The 21,958-nt window shown below is 39.4% G+C and overlaps 2 protein-coding genes across 4 annotated transcripts in view; one reads left to right on the plus strand and one right to left on the minus strand.

Annotated features, from left to right (window-relative positions):
* Positions 1 to 270: 270 nt before the first annotated feature.
* Positions 271 to 7,510, plus strand: GZMA (granzyme A). Its single transcript, XM_005556900.4, has 5 exons — positions 271 to 377; positions 3,087 to 3,231; positions 5,040 to 5,181; positions 5,374 to 5,643; positions 7,279 to 7,510. The coding sequence occupies exons 1-5, from the start codon at positions 308 to 310 to the stop codon at positions 7,438 to 7,440; spliced, it is 789 nt and encodes a 262-aa protein (XP_005556957.3). The 5' UTR covers positions 271 to 307; the 3' UTR covers positions 7,441 to 7,510.
* A 2,702-nt stretch (positions 7,511 to 10,212) lies between these two features.
* Positions 10,213 to 21,958, minus strand: part of CDC20B (cell division cycle 20B) — a 59,226-nt gene continuing 47,480 nt past the window's right edge. Inside the window, exons 9-12 of one of the 3 annotated variants that reach the window (XM_005556897.4) lie at positions 21,079 to 21,304; positions 16,729 to 16,854; positions 16,107 to 16,224; positions 10,213 to 11,613 (exon numbers count right to left, since the gene is read on the minus strand). In XM_005556897.4, the coding sequence (XP_005556954.3) occupies positions 11,513 to 11,613; positions 16,107 to 16,224; positions 16,729 to 16,854; positions 21,079 to 21,304 (571 nt within the window). In that variant the 3' untranslated portion in view covers positions 10,213 to 11,512. The remainder of the gene's footprint in view (positions 11,614 to 16,106; positions 16,225 to 16,728; positions 16,855 to 21,078; positions 21,305 to 21,958) is intronic. The other 2 variants (XM_045393712.2, XM_045393714.2) reach the window with 2 other exon arrangements.

The following is a 21,958-nucleotide window of genomic DNA, read 5'->3' on the forward strand; positions in this document are numbered from 1 at the left end:
TGAGACACTTTACAGTCTTCCCTGGTGTACTCTGATGGCAACAAGGTCCCTTGCCCCCCTCCCACCTTGTAGAATTCCAGCACCCCCCTCAACAGTCCTAGCAAAGGAAAACATGCCTGCTGACAGTGAGCCATCATCCACCATTCTCACTTATTTGGATTTGGTTTCCTAATGCTAAACTATGAAATTTGAAAAAAAAAGAAAGAAAGAAAGGAAACCACATCCTTTTTACTCTCAGTATATAGATGGAGGCAGTTAAGAACTGAAAACAGATTTTCAGGTTGATTGATGTGGGACAGCAGTCACAATGAGGAACTCCTACAGATTTCTGGCATCCTCTCTCTCAGTTGTCGTTTTTCTTGTGCTAATTCCTGAAGGTAAGACTGATTCTTCTCATTTCCATTATGACCACGAAGCAAAATGGAGCAGACTTTCAATGAACTTTTGGTAATATTACCTTCCTATACTGAAAGAAGATGTTTTCCCCCAAGCCTTAAAATGTTTAGCCAGGCACAATGGCACATGCCTGTAGTCCCAGCTACTAGGAAGGCTGAGGTTGAAGGATTGCATGAGCGCAGGAGTTTGAGTCCAGGCAGGGCAACATAGTGAGACCCTGTCTCTATTTTTTTTTTAAATAGCATTCTTTCTTGGATTTTAAATATTTCTGTATTTTAGAAGAAAAAAGCATCTTTTCTTCTCACGATTATTTTGCAAAAGATAGCAGAACCACCAATGCTTATTGCTGCCAATTTGTAACTTGAAAACTGCCAAAAAAGACAATGTAAAAATGAGTGAACAAAACCCTCGTGTTAGTAAAACAAATAGTACCTTCCAGGAAAGGAATAGTGGCAAGTTAGTCAACTCAGCCTTTCCTGCCGCAGAAAATGCATAGATCATTTAAAGAAAACTAAGACAAATCTGATCTAGACACCAAAAGTGAATCAGGAATTATTAGAATTTTTATACTTATTTCTCAGGTCTAGAGACTCTTTGGCAATACATTAAGACATTAGGCCAGTTCCCTCATTAACCCTTTGGGAGTGCTATAATATTTTTTATTAAGCTAATTTTTTGTCTACCAAATGGTAATCAATATTTCTGCTTTTGCATGAGCTGCGCATGCATGGGTTAAAATGCTGTATAATTCATGGTATCACCACTGAAAGGGTGACAGCTCTTGGGGAGCTCCAGATTTCCCTTGAAGAACCTACTAGGAAGTGAGGACTACACTCGAGCTGTAGCAATATGGAGCCAACCATGGTTTTTCCCATGATTCATCAGCTTTTGGAGGCAGGGACTTATGTAATAACCTACCTTGCCAGGAATTCCCAAAGAACTCTGGTTTATCATGCACCTAAATATGAGAAGACTTTGGGAGGCTGAGGCGGGTGGCTCACAAGGTCAAGAGATCGAGACCATCTTGGCCAACATGGTGAAACCTTGTCTCCACTAAAAACACAAAAATTAGTTGGGCATGGTGGTGCGTGCCTGTAATCCCAGCTACTCGGGAGGCTGAGGCAGGAGAATTGCTTGAACCAGAGAGTCAGAGGTTGCAATGAGCTGAGATCGCACCACTGCACTCCAGCCTGGCGACAGAGCAGGACTCTGTCCCCCCCCCCCCAAAAAAAAAGATAGAGAGGGAAGAAATATAAAAATAACAAGACTGCAGGACATTTGAGACAAAGGTTGGCTATGTTATAAGCAGGGCATAGTATGACTATATTCAGGCATGTTAAATTCTCCATACAGAAAAAAACAGGGCAGATAAATCCAGCCATATCTTTTCTTCAAAGGAAACAACAAAAACAAACTGCTGTGCTCCTCTTTGTTTCCTGTGTTCAGAGAGGGCAGTGTGGGCCCATATAAGGAACAGACACAGCAAAGCAAGGCACGGTTGAAATCTATCTGTACATGAATCATTCTAGGAAAATTGGGATTGGGTGAAGTTCTCTTGTTTCTATAAGCTCTTTACCCTTTTATTTCTAGAGTCTAGAATTTCTTCCTCCCAGTTCCCTTTTTAAAAGCAGAGACCTCTGCTTTTTCAAATCACACTAGCCACATTTCATGTGGTCACTCTCCTCCTTGCTCTCACCCTCATAAAATCTTACGAAAGGCTTCTATAGCTGCCATTAATACTTGCCTGTGAATTTGGCAATGACTTAGTCCTAATTATGGAACAAGAGGCACTGTGCCCTGTTCAAGAAACCATGAGTCTCAGCAAAAGTATTTTGGGAGAATCCAAGAACATCTGGTGCAGGAGGTGGAGAGCTCAGAGTGTATCACTAAGACATAAGGTGCTCTATCTATCAGCATGTATGGTTTGCCTTGTGTTTAGCTCTCACTGTTCCCTAACAATGGGTCTCTACTTCTACACTATCATCATCAAGGAAATGTCACTTAGGCAGAATTCTCGGCATATAGTATCTTCTCTCCTCTCTTCCATATCTCAGTGGAAAATACCTTAGATTAAACCACATGGTTTGGTCTAGAGATTGAAAGGGAGGTGTAATCGATGTTATTTTCTTAACTTATGAGTGAGAACAGTGCAATTTAATAACCAAAACTCTCATAATGACCAAAGGACTGAGGGGGAGGGTCACAGCCAAATGATGCTAATATTGGTTCATAAGCTGTGTTTTTGCAATGGCTTGGGGTTAAAAGGGAAGTTATGAGGCTTCTAAAAGTCTTATCTATTTCCCCAAAATTAATACTTAGCCAAAAAGGGTGGAAGCACTTGAGGTTGTCACTACCACTGGCATCTCCTGCAGCAACTGTTGATGGTAAAGACCAAGGCAGAGCTTTCTGCCCTGGGGCCTGAGGTTGCTGGTTTGTGACATCTAGCCTAATGATCCTGGAACAGTCAATGGCCTGGCTTCTATGTGTGGAAGAGCAGGACCCTAAAGTCCAACAGGAATAGGATTTGCATCAGATGTCTGCAGGTCTACATAGAGTAAAAACAAGGAGAAATGCTCTCAACCAGACTTCCTCTCTGAGTGCAAAAAGTATGGCTGGTCTTAGAAACATGACTTTGTGTAGAGCTCTTTGGGGTTGAACACCAATCTGATTTGTCTTTTTCCATTGAACAGATGTCTGTGAAGAAATTATTGGAGGAAATGAAGTAACTCCTCATTCAAGACCCTACATGGTCCTACTTAGTCTTGACAGAAAAACCATCTGTGCTGGGGCTTTGATTGCAGAAGACTGGGTGTTGACTGCAGCTCACTGTAACTTGTAAGTGCCTGGGTTTTTTTAAAAAAGTTTGTAAAGATACTCTAATTTGGGGAAACATTAATAAAAAGAGCAGACCAGGCACAGTGGCTCACACCTGTAATCCCAGCACTTTGGGAGGCCAAGGCAGGTGGATCACATGAGGTCAGGAGTTTGAGACTAGCCTGGCCAACATGGTGAAACCCCATCTCTACTAAAAATACAAAATTAGCCAGGCATGGTGGTGCATGTCTGTAATCCCAGCTACTTTGGAGGCTGAGGCAGGAGAATTGCTTGAACCTAGGAGACGGAGGTTGCAGTGAGCCGAGATCGCCCCATTGCACTCCAGCCTAGGCAACAAGAGTGAGACTCCATCTCAAAATAAAATAAAATAAATAAAATAAAATAAAATAAATAGTAGATCCCACTAAAGCCATGGGAGGTTCACATGTATCTTCATGTCGCTTAAGTCTTTAGGCACTTGCTTAAGCCTAAAAGGAAGTTAAGCCCAGACTTGCCACAAAGAATCAGGCAATGAGGAAGCAGCATCCACAAGCTCTTTCTGTAGATCTCCACTAAGCCATTGGGTACAGGTGCTGCAGAGCTTTGCTTCTGTCATGACTGTATGCCCAGGTAGAATTAGCCTCAGCATGGAAGGGTGAAACTTTCAGTGCCCCCTCAGAGCCCTGGGTGCAACCATCAAGTACAGAAAGCTTGTGTCCAATGCCTTCTTGTATGCCTCGGTGAATTCCTGTCACATCTTTGGCCACCTCTTCACTCCTGTCAACCGCTACATTCAACCTCTTCCCAGGCCTTGTCTTTTCCTACTCTGTAAATCAAGCCTGTAAACCTAGGCCATTCAATATGATAGCCACTAGTTAGAGGTAGCTATGTAAATTTCAATCAATTAAAGTTAAATAAAATATCGAATTAGTTCCTCAATCGCACTAGCCACATTTCAAGTCCTCAGTAGCCACATGTGGCTAGTGCAGATAAATAGAACATTTCATCATAAAAATATGCTCTACTGGAAAGCACTGTTCTAAGGTCTTTTTCTTTTATTTTTTATTATTTACTTTTTATTGACATATAATAGTTGCACATATGTTGGGGGTACATGTGATCGTTTAAGTGAGACTAATCTCAGCTGATGTAATGGAAAAGAGGCAGTGTGCATAATCTGGTTGGTGTAGTTTATACTAGGTTGTGAATGATGATAGCCTTAACCATCAGTTCATCAGAAAGCATTTTGATTTTGATAACCAAAATGAATCTTTAAGAGAAAAAAAAGACTCCTGAACCCCTCCTTCAGACCACCATCCCTTCAACATCAATGCCATGCAAATAGGGTCCTCCATGGGGCAATCTGTTTCTGAAAGTTTTCCCATTTGAGTTTGTTGTTTTCTTAAAAAGACCCCTTCATTACATTACTTTACAACTACTGGCTGCTTTTTGCTTTGTCCCTGGACTACTGAGATCTTTGCTTCCCATCACAGCTAATAAGTAATTCTCCATCACAGCTAAATAAGGCAGGGGTAGAGGGGCAGACAAGCACAAGGCTTGGCTTTGCTGCCATGGAATTCTCTTGTTTTTCAGTGAACCTAGTTTACCTTTTTATAAACAAGTTGGTGATGATGATGACGATGAATTCATAAACATTCTTTTATTCATAAATATTATTTTATTTTTTAAAGCACACATTTTCTTTCTGAGCCACAAAGAAGTCTCCCCACCTCCATACTTACAAATGGGACAATGAAACTGATCAGCATATATGCTCAATTGCTAATACAAAGAATAAATCCAGTAAATAATGTTGTATCTGTTCTCAGGGACAAAAGGTTCCAGGTCATTCTTGGGGCTCACTCAATAACCAGGAAAGAGCGAGAAAAACAGATAATGCGTGTTAAGAAAGAGTTTCCCTATCCATGCTATGACCCAGCCACACACGAAGGTGATCTTAAACTTTTACAGGTACGTGTCTTTGATTGTCTTCTCAAAAGTCATAGAACCTTCTACAATCTGGCCAACAACATGAAAACATTTCCTTGGTGCCCCGTTGTAAAAACTCACATAAAGAGGATCCTGAAAATTTGGACTATAATTAAAGTTAAAATGTAAATATTTATCTTATCCCATTAACACTTTATGTTTCTCTTCCAACAGCTAACAGAAAAAGCAAAAATTAACAAATATGTGACTATCCTTCATCTGCCTAAAAAGGGGGATGACGTGAAACCAGGAACCATGTGCCAAGTTGCAGGGTGGGGGAAGATTCACAATAGTGCATCTCAGTCCGATACACTGAGAGAAGTCAATATCACCATCATAGACAGAAAAATCTGCAATGATCCAAATCACTATAATTTTAACCCTGTGATTGGAATGAATATGGTTTGTGCCGGAAGCCTCCGAGGTGGAAAAGACTCGTGCGATGTAAGTAAAATAAGATCCCACATTTAGCTATTGAAGTAAGTCATGCAGACAGAGAAAATGTAACATCATGCTTTGTTTTGTCATGGCACTGGCTTCTACAGGATCCTAGAGTTTCTTGAAATAAGTTTAATAAAACCCCAGTCAAATACATGAATGTGCTCAGCTCAAGTGAGTCATTAATCAAAAATAAGAAGCTCACTGCTAGTGCATGGGGTGCATGCACTACATATTTTTGACTTCTTACAAAAATTACTAAGAAGCAAAGTTTGGTCTCATTTTTCATATTAACATACAGAGATCTAAACTTGAAGATATACAACACTTAGAAGAGTTGAAGTTAAGGTTCCTCAAGGCCATTCAGTACGCTTTCCCCATTTCAGTACATTCCCTCTCCTTCTCCACTACGTTCCTCTGCCATTTAACATCGGCGTGTCTGAAATGTCTGTCAAGCCTGGCTGAATATTTCCAGCCAGACCCTATAGCTTCCCAGAGCTTAGTTTAATCCCCAGTAAACATGCTGTTCAATGTTCAAAGCATGACTCATACCAGAAAATGTGTAAGCTTCCATCCTAGAACCCCCTGAGAAGGGGTGGGACAGGGCCATGCTTAAAGACAAGAATAGAAGAAACATTTTACAGATTTTTAAACTGAATACTAGCTTGCATTTCTCATTTGTCCCAAAGACCTTACGGAGTCTTACCTGAAGAAGGGTATGCAGTATGCATGGTTTGGGAGTTACCAGAGATTGAGAAATCCAGAGGTCTCTGTCCTTCCCTAGATCTATGTCTTGCCTTCAGAACCAAAGCTAGTCAAATCCCAGGAAAAGAAAACATTTGTCTTTAGTACCTGTCCACTTTCTCTTCTCTGCCCTAGTTCCCCCATTCCCTCCCTCGTCCACCACTCTGGGCTCCCAGGAACCCAGAACCTTCATGCTTTTGGAAACCACAAGCTTTTGGAACCCACATGCAGCATCCTAAGGCCACGGCAGCATACTAAGATGTTAGTTCCCACCCCACCAGCCACCCGCCACCACTGAAGCTTGGCAATCCTTCCCTGTTCTCTCAACACCCCGAAATTGGCTATTGATGAATTAAACCTAAAGGACTAATTCTGCAAATGCCATTACTGTAACAGGCAGGGGAACTATACCTGTCCAGGGAGGATCCCGGGTTCTAACATGGTTCTTTATTTCGTATCTCTATAAGGCCCACTTTTGCCTGAAAGGGACTGATTTGGTTTTGTTTCTTTTGGAAGGCAATTATCTGCTAGAAGAACCAGAAAACATAGTTTTTATTCTTTGCTTCAATGTACCATCTGCATTTGACTATTTTGCCGCTTGAGTTATTAAGCATTTTGAGAAAATGACAAATAAACAGGAGACTTTCCTTTCCAAAAGCAGAGCAACAGTCTCAAAATTAGCTGATAACATGTGCAAGTTTCATTTTGATTTTCACTGGCTCATAAATAAACCAAGTGAACCAATTCAAAAATACTAAAATATTTCCAAATGTTTTAATTTTTAAGCACTATCTTCAATGAGATCAAGGTTGGTCTTAACTCATATTAAATGCTACAGAATTTCTTCCATTTCACTAGTGGTAATGCTGAACACTGACCCCTCTTGTTTTCCTCCAGGGAGATTCTGGAAGCCCTTTGTTGTGTAACGGTGTTTTCCGAGGGGTCACTTCCTTTGGCCGTAAAAATAAATGTGGAGACCCTCGTGGGCCTGGTGTCTATATTCTTCTCTCAAAGAAATACCTCAGCTGGATAATTATGACTATCAAGGGGGCAGTTTAAATAACTGTTTCATTTCATTTTCTGTGGCTTCTTAATGCTTTCACATATAAAATCAATTTGCATGACTGTACCTGTTTCCTCTCTTGTAAACTTAGTGGGCAGATCTGCTCCAGCAAAGTGAAGCAGAGTTATACGGCAGCCTTGTAGATAATGCAAGGGGGAGGGATTATGTGATCAATGTCACCAGAGTCATTTATGCGTCAAGTGACATGGGAATGCTTCCTGAATTATTCATCTCTCTGCCTCAGTAGAATCCAGCAAGAATGACCCTAAGATCAAGTCTAACAACAAATGCAGTAAAGGGCTCCACAATTCCACAGGAAACAGAAACAGCCAGTCTGGAACAGCCAGTCTGCAGCCAGTCTGGAAAAGGAAATATAGGGCATTGTTCCACATTAACAACTGCTTTTCATGCTATACACAAGAATCTGAGTCTATGGGAGAAAAAGAAACAAGCAATGCCTTACAGTATTTTCCAAATTCTAGGGCATACAAATACAGTACTTGGGCAGCCAAGAAAATTATACAGTAGAAAGTCAGCCTTCTTTCTCAGTGCCTTGCATTTAAGCCTTGGAGTACCTAGGTGATTTCTCAGTTCTCTTTGTTCTTGAGACTGGGTAGATCCAATCAACATGAGAGTTACAGTGGCTGCCATCCCATAGTAGAGAGTGAGTGTTCACTTGTGTCCAGAAAGTTTTCTTTGGAAAAAGCCCTTATCATATTTTTTCAACATAGTGAATTTAGTAGGTAGTCATCAGCCTGCAGTCACTTCAAGATGTTATTATGTGAACAGATTCTTTCAATTTCTATAGTCCCTTTAGTAATATAAATTTTATATATGTATATTATATATTATGTAATACAAATTTCAATATATACATATATGTGTTTATCTACATATGTATATACATACACATACACACATATATATACACATATACACACACATATACATGCATAATACATATTCAAACCAATAACATACAGCAACACTAAGAGACAGGCTCTTAAAACAAAGGAAGGTGCAAAAATAAAACACCAACAACAAAGGAAGGAGCATAGCTTAAAGACTGGCTAAAATAATAGTACATTGGTTTTCAACCATGGTCGTTCATTAGACTCACTAAGCTCTTTAAAACTACCAATGCCCAGGTCCTACCTCTACACATTTTGATTTAATTGGTATTTGGTGGGACCCGGGATGTAGTATTCTTTATGTGAGCTCCCCAGTGATTGTAATATGCAACCAGGGATGAATCTTTATACTAGAAAAGGAGGCCTGGTGCTACTATATAAAAGAGAGGCTCTGAGAGAGTAACTACAATGATATTTTAAATACTTGCTACAATTCCCTCATTGCTAGTTAGGACTTTAACTGCAAAAAGAGAATGGAATATTCCCTACTGTCAATACGTACTACAGATTTTGAACTCTGTTTAAAAAGTGGTTGTATGGAACCCTTGTTAACTGCTGGTAGAAGTATAAATTAGTACAACGTCATAGGAAAATTGGCAGTGTCTACTAAAACTCAACATATATATAAACCTATGACCTAGCAATTCCACTCCTGGGTAGATCCCAAACAGACATGAGTGCTTTTATCCACCAAAGATGTGTTCTGGAATGTACATAGCAGCTTTATTCTTGGAAGTCAAAACTAGAAATAACTCAAATATCCACACACAATAAAATGGATAAACAACTGTTATACAGTCATACAATAAAATATTACACAGCAATGAAAAGAACAAACTTCAGTTTTATGCAACACAAATTTAATGTTGAGGAAAAGTGAGATAAAAAAGAATACACATGATGAGATTCCATTTATCTAAAAGTTGGCATAAGGGAAAACTAATCCATGGGGATAGGAGTCAGAAAAATGTGGAGGTGCTAACTAGGAGTGGACACAAGGGATCCCTTTAGGGTACTAGAGATGTTCATATCTTGATCTAGATGGTGGTTGCACAGTTGTTTATTCACAAATTTAAAACTCATCAAGCTATAAACTTAAGACTTATGTGCTTTACTATATGTGAATTATTACTCCATGAAAAATTTTTAATTTCAAAATTTTAAAATAAGTTGTAGCCCAGGCTTTTGTGTGCTATATGAAAACTTACCTTTTTCTTTATGAAAATCATATTCCAAACTTCCCAACAAAACTAATCATAGTAACAGATATATTAATATTTTTCTTAAATGAGAGCCTGTTGTTCACGTGCCAGTATTAATTGAGAGAAGTGGCCTTTGGTCATGACATAGTGTCGTCAGAGTATTAAAACAGAAGTATCCACAACAGAATAGCAGGGGACACTGGAAATGGTCTAATCATTTTGCTCATTTTCTTCTAAACATTTTCTTACAGTTTATACCTGGCTTATTAGGAAGATCAAATTAAAACCATTAAAGAAGAGTGTGCATTGCAGAAAACGATCACACCTGTGGCTTTCAGTGGCCTAAAATTTTCTAAGGCAAGAATTACTAACATTACCAAACAGATTTAAATTTTAAAAACAGGGAAAATAAATATATATATTGACAAATTAACACTAATTTAACAGAAGAGTCCTAAACTCCCCTGGTATATACCATTCTACTTTTGAATTCTCAAAGTTTTTGTTATGTTGTATCGATTTTGGGGGCATAGGGAATGGGTATGTATTAGTAAAAACAAGTCATGTCGAAGCAAAAAAAAAAAATCAGCCAATATTTGTTATCTGTCATATGTAGAACATACTAAGGAACACCAAAAAATATAATGCATGCTCTCTCAAGCCTTCAATTTAAACTCCTCAGGATGTTAAAACCAAAATAACCAATGATTCAGACAGTAATAAGATTTTTTTAAACAGCTGTAATAGTATAGTAATACCAGGTAGATGATACATACAGGCTAATGCCAAGAACTCAAACCCAGGTAACATCATTTCAAAACACTTCCTGGAGAGGTTAGGACTTGTGTGGGTGTGTAAAGGAAAAGGAGAGAGAAGCAAGAATTCAGATTAGAAGAAAAGCTCCAACAAGGCAGGAAATCACAAGACTTAACCAAAGTCTTAATATAGGAGATGAATGGGAATCAACATTCAAAAGACAGAACAGTGAACTGATCAAGTTTGAAGGAATCTTAGCAGTGATCAAATCCAAATTCCTATCCTTGCAGATGTTGCAACACATCCAAGGTTACAGGGTGTATTTATGGCAGAGCCAAGGCAAGAACAGATCTAACTTCAAGTCCTGGGCTCAGGACTCCAGAGGCCGAGGTCAAAGGTGCTTGGTAATAGGGTGTCCTCGAGAGTTTACGAGCAGGAGACTGAGAGGATCAGCACGGGACTTTTAGATGCTTAACCTAGCAGTGGTGTGGAGTCAAGAGAAACAGTTATAAGGCAACTACAGCAGACTGGCTGTCAGGCACGCAGGATGTGACTAAGTGAAACAAAAGAAAAGAGAGCAAAGGGTGAACCAAGGAAGCACAGAGAAGAACCAGGAGGTTCCCTGAGTAGGGGACCAGGATAAGGATAAGACCATCAGGAGGAGAAGAGATTCCTACAGAACTGATTTTTAGAGAAAGTAATATGCATGCTTAACATACTGCCTAGCATATAGTGAGATTTTAATAAATGTTTTTCAAGTGAATGGGTCGTGTTTTCAATGTGTTGAGATTGAGCTAAAGACAGGAAAGAATCTCGAAAGGGAACTATCCCGAGGCAATCAGAAATATGAGGTTTGGAGCTAGGGAGAAAAGTCAGATGGGAAAGAAGTAGAAATCTTTGCTGTAGATGTTATTCTGAATAAAGTAGTGAAAATGAATCTCTAGAAAGGGGTAAGAAGGGGAGGAAGAAGAAAAGGGGGAGGAAGAGGGGCAGAAAGAGGAAAGCAGAGAAGGAAAGAAGTCGATCTCTGGGAAGCAGAGCAAATAAAGCAATCTGAGAAAGAACAGGAAAACAGGCATTCACATCAAGAAGAGTATTTCAACTTGTTTGATACTCATAAAAACTCCATGGAGAAGACATAGCCAACATCATCATCTTCACTTAGAAATAAGGAAACTGAAACCTAGAGGGGCTGGGTGCTAGTAGCAATTCCATACAGAGGCCGTCCCATCAGCTGCAGCAGAAAACACCCGGGTCTGGTCTGGACTCAAAGCCAGGTGCAGCACTCTGCCCCTGTGGCCTGGGGGAAAAGGGAAAGACAGTTCATACTCCTCCACGTTACATGGGCTGCTGCTCAGGACTATAGGCAATGTGAGGTGGGGTCATGAGTCCCATCCCAGGATAAAGGGCTTTCCCACACCCACCAGGTTCAGAGCTGCCACCAACTGAGCCATGCTGGGAGACAGCAGTCAGGGCTGACTGGGACAGTTTTCTCCCTCAGTGCTCTTGCCCCTGTATCAGTGTCCTGTGGCTGCCATAACAGATCACCACTCACTGGGTGGCTTAAAACAACAGAAATTGATTCTCACAGTTCTGGAGATGGGAAGTCTGAAATCATGGGGTCACAGGGGCGGTACTCCCTAGGGATGCTCTCGAGGTGATTCTGGATACTTGTCATTGGATTTAGGGCCACCTGGATAATCCAGGATGATTTTATGTCAAGATCCTTAATGACATCTCCAAATGCAATATTTCTAAATAGGTCCCATTCTGAGGTTCCAGAGATTTAGCATGGATATCCTTTAGGAGACTATTTATCAGCCTACCACACCCTTCATGCCCTATACTGTTGTTAGTTCTGTCGTCTCTAATCCACCCATTCCTACGAATGCCAGTGCTATGCTCCTGCCACATACCCCAGGCCTCCCCAAGAAGTATCCCACTGGGCCCCAGCTTTCAATAAACTAATCAGATAAACTGAAGCAGCAAGTTTACATTTATAAAGACAATGCAGGCCCCTTTTATAGGTGAGGGAAAAGATTTGGGGATACCAAATGTGTTGCCAAAGGTCACACAGCTAATTAATGGCAGAGCCAGAACTAGGATCCAATTCAACGCTCTGACTATTCAGACCACACACCAAACCCTGACCAAAGAATCTCTTTTTTATGGAAGACCACTGTCTATTATTTAAAAAATAATAAAACCATATAAATGAAAAGCAACTTGATTTAGTTGTTTTAAAAGGATAAATATAGGAGATGGACACAGTGGCACACGCCTGCAGTCCCAGCTACTCAGGAGGGTCACTTGAAGCAAGGTGTTTGAGGCTACAGTGCACTATGATCAAGCCTGTGAATAGCCACTGCACTCCAGCCTGGGCAACATAGCAAGATCCAGCCTCTTAAAAAGAAGAGGATAAATATATAATAAAACATTACTCTAATGCTTTTATTTATTTATTTATTTATTTTGAGACAGGGTCTCACTCTGTCACCCAGACTGGAGTGTAGTGGTGCAAACACAGTTCACTGAAGCCTCAACCTCCTGGACTCAAGTGATCCTCCCACCTCAGCCTCTCAAATAGCTGGGACTATAGGGAGTGTGCCACCACGTCCGGCTAATTTTTGTAATTTTTCTAGAAATGGAGTCTGTGTTGCCCAGGCTGCACTAATGCTTTTAAATTAATAAGAAAGAAAAGTCTATTCAATAAATATAATAGGTAATAAATATGTCTTCACTCTTCTGTGTTGTGATGAAGAAGAGAAAAAGGGAAAAGGAGCAACGGTGGGGGGAAACCCCAATCTTTTCCAAAGCATGTACTGAAAACTATCTTGACTTAAAAATTGGAAAGGTACTTCTAGAATTTGTTAGAAAAATGGCATTTGGATTGGATGCAAAGGCATTCTTGAAGTTTTTCTCGCGTATCAGTGACAATCTTAATTTACCAGATAGTGGGAAATGTCTTCTTTATGTCAGACAAAGGTCCTTTTTAGGGTTTATTTTCCCAGGTTCTAAGAATACAGACACTGAAAGCATGAAAATGTTGTCTATTTCTGCAACTATAGTCATAAATGAGACCACATATTGATACACGGAATGGTGAAACCAAGCCAAAGGCCAGATCTCACCCTACAAGCTAAAGAGCTACCTACTCCGATTTTAAAGCTTAAAAATTACAACTCTTTAATAGGTGGGAATAATCATAAGTTACCTTTCTTCTGTGGTCAGGTGGATGAGGTCTCTTTAACTGAAATTTTCCCTCCCAAAAAAAGTCATGACTATGGTTAACAGGGTAAAACTTAGTAAAGGTGTGACCAGAATCTAGAATAGTTTTGTTCCAAACTTTGTGACCACAACCCACAGCCAAAACTACGTTTTATGTAGCAACCCCATATATAGACACATAAATGTACTACATAACCATAACAAAAGTTTCACAAAATACTACCTAATTTTCCATTTTCCCATCTATACTATTCTATTTCACTTTTTATTGCTGATCTTGACTCACTACATTCATAATCCAATGATCATAACCCCTAGTTTGAAGACACTGATCCAGATCCCAATCATCAGGTGTATGTCGAGGGCTCTGTTCTTGACCCACAATGGAAACACAGCCTCACAACAAAAGCCATAAAAATTAAATACCTAGGCAGTATCAGGGGACACAGCAGTGCTCCCTCAGTGTGTTCATGGAACAAGTACTTCAAGATGCCCCCCACTACAGATTTCCCAAGTGTGTTTGGGGAAACAACGAATGCTATCACCTTCTCTTGGTGATGCACAATACACATAATCTATCCAAGCCTTTGGAAGGTCCTTAAGAAAGAAAACACTGGCCAGGCACGGTGGCTCACATCTGTAATCCCAGCACTTTGAGAGGCCGACGTGGGTGGATCACCTAAGGTCAGGAGTTCGAGACCAGCCTGGCCAACATGGTGAAACCCCATCTCTACTAAAAATACACAGAAATAAGCCAGGAGTGGTAGTTGGCACCTGTAGTCCCAGCTACTAGGGAGGCTGAGGCAGAAGAATCACTTGAACTTGAGAGGTGGAGGTTGCAGTGAGCTGAGATGGTGCCACTGAACTTCAGCCGGGGCGACGGAGTGAAACTCTGCCTCAAAAAAAATTAAATAAAAAGAAAATAAAGAGAAAAAACTGTTCTAGCTTAACCCCAAATTTCCAAACTTACTGACCACATGGCATGTTTTTGTATTAACAACTTTGTATACATGTTTTGTATAACTGCTAAACACTTTTGAGAAATACTGTATGTAGAAGGAACTAATGGGTTAGAGATGAAAATGAGTGTCTAAGAGCTCAAAAGTAACCTCATCTCCAACTATAAGCATTTTAAGAGAAAAGGTTAAAATGTACTCTTGGAAATTCTGTCTAATATTAGTGAAAAAATTCACAAGGAGTTAAAACTAAAGTACTTATCACTTGTAAGGGCCAGAGAAACAAGGAAATACACCTGATAAGTACATTCTTTATTCCAAGCATCAGAAAATTGATTTGAATATCCTATCACATGCCCCCACCTAGATGAAGGCCCTGCCTAGCTGCTGGAATTAGTTTTGTAAAGAACCAGGTTTTAAGGCTTGATTTACAATACTTCTCTAATCTGAAAAGGTCCAGGGAACTGCATGTCTTTTGATTTAAAATATGCAAAAAAATATGACTCATGCTCTTCCTACACTTGCACCTGATCACCAAAATGGCTCTGCTAAGAGTTGCCTGTATTCTGATACAGGCCACAGAGTGTGACAGCTGAAGAATACAAAGGTCATTCTGAGGCTGAGGTCCAGTCGGGCTCATCAACAGAGGCAGGAAGTCTACCCGATAAGGCTGTTTCATTGTTGCCCGTTAACATTTTCAGAATCTCCAAAGTAAGTTATGGTATTATCACCACCTAACATTGTATATATTTGTTTTCTGCATGTCTCCTCTCACAAAAGTGTGGGCTCCCTGAGGGCAAGGACATTGTCTCTCTTGTTCACCTGGGTATCCCCAGCACCCTAGAAAGTACCTGCCACATAATAGATGCTTCATAAATAAATAATGAGTAAGTAAATCCCAGGGATTGGCCAGGAAGCCGGGTGAGTGGAGAGAGGAAAAAGACGGGATATATAATCAGAGTTCTACAGGATGCCCCGTTCTTGTACCGACCACCAGTTTTGTCTTCATGTTTCCCTGGGCTGGGTAGAGGAGATATTCTACTCACCCTTGAGCCCCCTTTAACATTCTAGATTGCACAAAAGATTTAAGGCCCAGAGGACAGGGCCTGGGTCTTGCTCCCCATCATGGGGTCTTTCTCTCAAGAAGTACCCAGTAAAAGTTGGTAGAACTAAGCTGAGAAGAATAGTGGTCTACCTTGAAAGGGCAGATGTTCACAGAGGAAGCCTCATGGTCATCAGTGGCCTCCTGACACATAATAATGTCTTGCCCTTTCAGATTGCCTTATCTTCCACCCATTCTACACCATTAGTTTTTCTTCAAAATAAAATGATTTGTGATGCTAACTCAAGTTCAAAAACTGCCCAAGATGACCACTCCATCATTCATATACATATGCAAGGAGAAGATGACTTAATTTAAAGTGATGAACCATCTTAGTCAAATTCAGAAACATTCAACTATACACTCTCTGAGGTAGGGTGGATGTAGGACTTTTACCTCTGATGAAATATGTACTGAGAAAAACCGGAAGGAGAAAATCTTTCATTCCCCTCAACAACAGCTCACTTTGCTATAGATGCATGGCATTTTACTCACCCATTTGCTTACCAAAAAACCCACCAGACCTGGACACAGTGGGACAAGTCCACACAGTCACATCATTCTTGGGAGTACCTAGGCCAGTTGCAATCTCCTTTGTCTTAGGTAGCCAGATTAAGGAACAAATCTGAAATAATGATCAAAAATACAGAATTATTACAATTTCTGATTCCTTATGAATATACTTAAACTGGTTATAGACAGTATGCACTGTCCATGACCCAACCTCCAGTACAGCTGGAGTAGGATGTTAAAGAAATTACATCCATTCTAGGAAAGTTTATCCAAGGCAACAAAGGATCAAGTATACAAATAGGCTTAGGTGTAGTAAATGGAAGAATTTAAGTGAACTGTGACCATTGGCCAGGAAGAGCCAGACTACCCTCAAAGTTCATGGTCAAAGCAGTGATGGGAAAGAAAGGAAATATGAAAAATAGAAAATACAAATTATATTAACTTTGAACTCACAAATGAAGAGGTTTTTACAATAAAAAGAAACTCTTGAGAATTCAAATTCCTTATGGACTCAATAGAGAAAGAGAGCTTGTTGTGGGCATAGGCTCTGTCATAAACTATTTTCACAAGAATGCAGAAGATTGAAATGAAGATGAAGCCCAGAGGAGATATTAACCTGTGAGTTTGTGCTTGGGGTCTGTATGCTCTTCCCAGCATTTATATCCAAGATGTGTAAGCATCCATCCTTCATTCCTCCTCCAATGGCAAGGACCCCAGACTGCCAGGGACACCAATCCATAGCCTTTAAAGTTTCACATAATAGCACAGACAGGTCAGCTTCAAAGAAGGTGCACTCATGAATGTGATGCACTTAAGTAAGCAGCAAGTCCCCAGGTCTGCACCTGTCACAGCTCTCCTGGGCCTGCTATCCAAAGGCAGGAGCAACTGCACCCTCTAGAGATTACTCCTCAGGGACTAGCAGTCACTTCTGGAAGGGAAGATACCTAACATGACTCAAATTATGATAACAATTGTGGATTTTTTTAACATAGACTATGCAATAACAGTTGGAAAGCTACATGCAATACATACTATGGGGCAAAAATCTGCTGCTGGAGTAGTTCACACGTGCCCTTGCAAATTGGCTCTGAAAATGCAGGCTTTCTCTGATTTGTCTACCTGTGTCCTTATGTTCCAGGTAGTGGTCAGATAAAAGAGAACTATATGTGATTGCTCACAACTCAAAAGTCTCAAGCACTTCAAATCTTAAGGCAGTTCAGAAAATAAAATTGCCTTCTATTTATTTATAATTACAGTTAATTTAAAAAATAGGATTTAGTATCACACATTTACATTGGTAATTAAAATGACTTATAACAATCACTTTAAAGGACATTTTAATAAATACTACAATTGTATGTATCTATGTATCCTTATCAATCATCTTGGTAACCACCCTCATTTTTGCATCTTCTCTTCTACATGTAAAAATATTTTATAAAGTAGCAAACATAGTGTTTATACTATTTGATTATTTTCTGTTGTTTTCACCTATCATATAAACACTTTTCCACATTTTAATATACTTTTCACAATTATAATTTTTAACAATCCCATAATATTCCATCATGCTGTTGTATCCTGATTAATTTTTGTTCTGCTAATGCCGGACCTGTTTTGGTTTTTGTTGTATTGTGGTTTTATTTGTATTGGGTTGGGTTGCTTTTTTTTGGAAAGGAGTATTTTTTTTGTTTTTCTGCATGTGTTTTATTTGTTGTCTGTTCTCATAAAGTACACTGTAATGAATATATTCTACATGTCTTTTTTTTCTGACAAATTTTTTAAGTAAATTCCAAGGTTCAAAAGAGTTGACATAAAATTTTCCAAACAGTTATAACTTTTTACAGCACCAGCATCCAATGGGTATACTAATTTCACCCTGGCTAAAAGTTACATGAAGTTAAAAATGTTATTTTACATCTAGTGAAATTATAATAATTATAAAACAGATTATAAGGGTAATTTATTTTCTTCTTAGCAAGAATGAACTTTTTTCTGTGTATTTATGTTCCTCCAGCATTTCCCACCATGTGAATTTTTTTACCATTTAAGCACCTACATCTTAATGCTTTTCTTACAAGTTTGAGTCCATTTTTTAAAAACACACATCTGAATATACAATAGTTCCTCTCATTCTTCATTTAACCAACTTGCTAAATTTACCAAAGTTCTCCTCTCCTTCTGTAAAATATATTTATTTCTACCCATAGCATACTAATCTTCTGTTCTCTAGAATGCTCCACACTTCTGCTCCCACTAATTAAGCTGTAGGTTTATAGAACCCACTGTGTTTTGCCAAACCTGTTTATAACAGGTGAACTTGTTATTATAACTGTGATTTCATCAAATCACATGTAAATATTTAATTAAATCACCTACTTTATTTGGACTAAAGATGATTGTTACTTCTATGAACTCAATTAAACAATTTGGAAGCTTTTTTTTTTTTTTTAAGACACAGTCTCACTCTGTTGCCCAGGATGGAGTGCAGTGTTACCACAAGGGGTCACTGAAGCCTCGATCTCCCTGGGGCTCAAGCCATCCACCCTCCTTAGCCTCCCAAAGTGCTGGGATTACAGGCATGAGCCACTGCACCTGGCCTCACTCTACTTTAAAGATTCTGCAGCAGATTGTATTTTCCAAAGATAGCTACAACACTGTCTTTCATCCAACAAGACCTTCTAAGCCTTGCCCATTCCCTCCATCAATAGGTACAATCTAATTCCTCTACCTTTGAATCTGGGGGGACTTGTGACTAACCTGAAACCAATAAATGTGACGAGTGACACTGCATGACTTGCAAAATTGGTTATATTAATAAAAGGTATTACCACTTTCACCTTGCTCTCTGAAGCACTGGACCTATTTCCCTGAAGCACAAATTCCAACTGGCTTGAGGCAACCACGTTGTAAGGAAACCCAAATCAGCTCACACAACATGAAGATGCAAATTGCAAGAAGGAGCATGCCCAGCCAGCTGGCAAACAACTGGTGCAGCCCCCAGCACGTTTAGCTTCTGATGCTGTCTGACTGCAACCTCATGAGTGATCCTGAGCCAGAACTGCTCCGATGACATTTTCCCAGAATCCTTACCCAGGAAACCATAAAAGATAATGAAATTATTATTGTTTTAAGCCTCTAAGTTTTTGAGTAATTTGTTGCACAGCAATAGATAATCAGACAGATACTATAAATAGAAACCTTGAACAATGAAATATGGTTGTAGTTCATACAAGCAAGACAATGAGGAATTCTAATCAGCCTACCTACACTCAAAGTAAAGGCCTTCGTCTCATATGGTGAATGAATGTACAGTTTAATAAATCTGGTGAATGTAATGTTCTCAGTCAAAATAAAATATCTACAATATATATCATAAGTTAAAGTTCCCTGCTTTATCTTTTTCAAATAACAATTCTCCACCTCTGATTAGGCTGGAGAAGTGGGCTATTTCACAGAAAACATAATTTTGCAATTTCAAGAGGCTCAGAAATTCCCCTGAACCCACGGACCCCAGTTTTACCATATGATGGATAATATTTTTTATATTTATTAATAATCATTTTCTTAAATACCCTACTGTTCTAGATAGCTTTTATAATAAATATTTTGGCAAAATTAGAAGCTACACCATGAGAGGAATCACAAAGATGTCAACCTGCAAAGTCTACTCCTGCTTCACCAGTTGGTTAGCTGGTGACTGAAGAGACATGACTGGTGACTGTTCAGTGATTCCCCAGGTGCTGACTGCCAGGAGGCTTGGCTTGCTCTGGTTTCCAGAAACTCTTTCTTAGTGAAGAGGACTCCCATTTAGTAGTTCAATGCATTAGATTTTTGACAACAAGACATTTAAAAAGGTAACTTGTCTTGCTTGGCTTGGGTTTTCAACTATTTTTTTGTCTTGTTTTTGTATGTTGTTTTCAGACAGAATATTTTACATACATTTTGCCTACTTTTTTTCATGTAATCAATAGTGGGAATTTGGACTGATCATCATTCTCAATATCCTGTAGACATGAAAAACCACAAGCCAGGAATTTCGGGGCAGCACAATGTAGTGGCAGTAGTCACTACATACATCATCCTATATTAGGAAGCCCTGTAATAACTTTTAAATCATCTTGTAATCAATTTGCTTATTGTTAATAAGGTAGAACCATTTCTTTGCTCTGCGAGTGACATATATTCTGGGACTATGTTGAGGTCAAGACATACATCTGTGTCACCAACTCCTCAAGAAGGAAAGTATGGATTTTTTTACTAGAAATAAGAATTTAACAGTCAGAGAAATAAATAATTATGCAGAACATGGTGGAGCATTGATCTAACTTCACAGCACCCTGCCATTTTCTGACAATGGGTCTCTTTCCTTACATGTGAGCTTGTGACCCAGGCCCGTCAGTGTGCCCATCTCTCTAGCCACAATTATTAACTGAGAGATGAGAATGTGACCAAAGGCAGACTAGGGTCCTCCCTGGCACATTTCCACCAGAGTTATAAGGAAAGATGGCTTCTTATCCAGCACCCATCTGGAAGAATCTGAAGCTGAAGCTACCAAGAGCCATCTTGCCCAGAAAATGAAGTCTGAAGGAAGAATGAAACCAGAGATAAGCAGAGCCAAGAGCTAAAAAGATGGGCCCAAATGACACTACTCAAAGCCTTAGATCCAGCTGATATTTAAAACCAGCCGTATGTACCCAGGACTCCACAGTTACATGAAAAAATAGATTTACTTTTTTGCTTAAGCATAAGTTTGACTTTGGTTTCAGTCACCTACAACTAAAAAATCTGACCAGTGGGAAGCATAAATAGGGTTGTCTTTCAGGAGAGTGATGACAAACTCCAAAGCAAATTCTAGAGAAAGAAAAATCTCAAAATATTGGCTTAATGATTTTCTTTTTATATCTGAAGGATACCCAGTGGTCTCTGAGTAACAGGAAACCTAGAAAGCTACTGAGTTTCTTACCTTGACTGCTGTAGACTGGGGTATGACTTTCAGCGGTTGGCCCTGTGCACTGGCACCTGGGTCGTGGGGCCATATTGTCAGCAGTCCATCACTGCAGCCGCTGGAAAGCAGCCTGCCATCCGGTGACCACTTCAGAGCACACACAGCTTGCTTGTGGCGAAGTGTTCCAACATGATGCTGGGCTACCCGAACATCATGATGATAAACACGCCCCAATCTTGACCCACTGTGAGTTTACATAACAAAAAAATTAAGCCCTGTTGCTACATAAACATTTGAAAACATGGAGGAAAGCATAGTTCAAAGTAAAACTTCTGAAAGACCCCTAGGACAGATTGAAAACACAGGTGGAGATTCCTTGGGTTAATAAGGATGGAGTGTTCTGCCTGGAGGATTCTTTTCACAAGTGAAATTCATTTGTCTGGCAGAGTTTGAAGTCTGGATTTAAAAATATCCTTTAATAGATGTTTCTAATGACTTTAATCTGATGTAGGCAGCCATGGAAAATTAAGCTGAGATTACCAGATTTTCCCAAATGGTAGTTTATATACTGGACCTAGGAAATATTAATACTTTTCTGCAACTTTGAATATTTCAGCGTGTCTCAATGAAATGGTTTCAGTATATATTTATACTAAAATGTTAAACATAGAAAAAGGAAATAATTTTCTAACAGGTAGATTCCTATTAACCTATAGATCCACTCTTAGTTTTGCTAAAGGCACTAATATGTAAAAGAAGTTTAAAACCAATTGAATGTCACAGCAAACTGCAATATGATTCCTAATCAGTGGATAATGTCTCTATTCATGCTCACTGATGTGAAACTAAACAACTAAAGATCACATCACTTTTTCAAAGATAATGAACTCTTTCTAGA

The sequence above is a fragment of the Macaca fascicularis genome, chromosome 6 (assembly GCF_037993035.2).
Source record: "Macaca fascicularis isolate 582-1 chromosome 6, T2T-MFA8v1.1".
NCBI lineage: Eukaryota > Metazoa > Chordata > Mammalia > Primates > Cercopithecidae > Macaca > Macaca fascicularis.

Excerpts from the sequence above, each read along its gene's own strand:
- GZMA (XM_005556900.4), top strand. The coding sequence starts at position 308 with ATGAGGAACTCCTACAGATTTCTGGCATCCTCTCTCTCAGTTGTCGTT. Across the intron at positions 378-3,086 it reads TCTTGTGCTAATTCCTGAAG|ATGTCTGTGAAGAAATTATT; the intron begins GTAAGACTGATT and ends TCCATTGAACAG. Across the intron at positions 5,644-7,278 it reads GTGGAAAAGACTCGTGCGAT|GGAGATTCTGGAAGCCCTTT; the intron begins GTAAGTAAAATA and ends GTTTTCCTCCAG.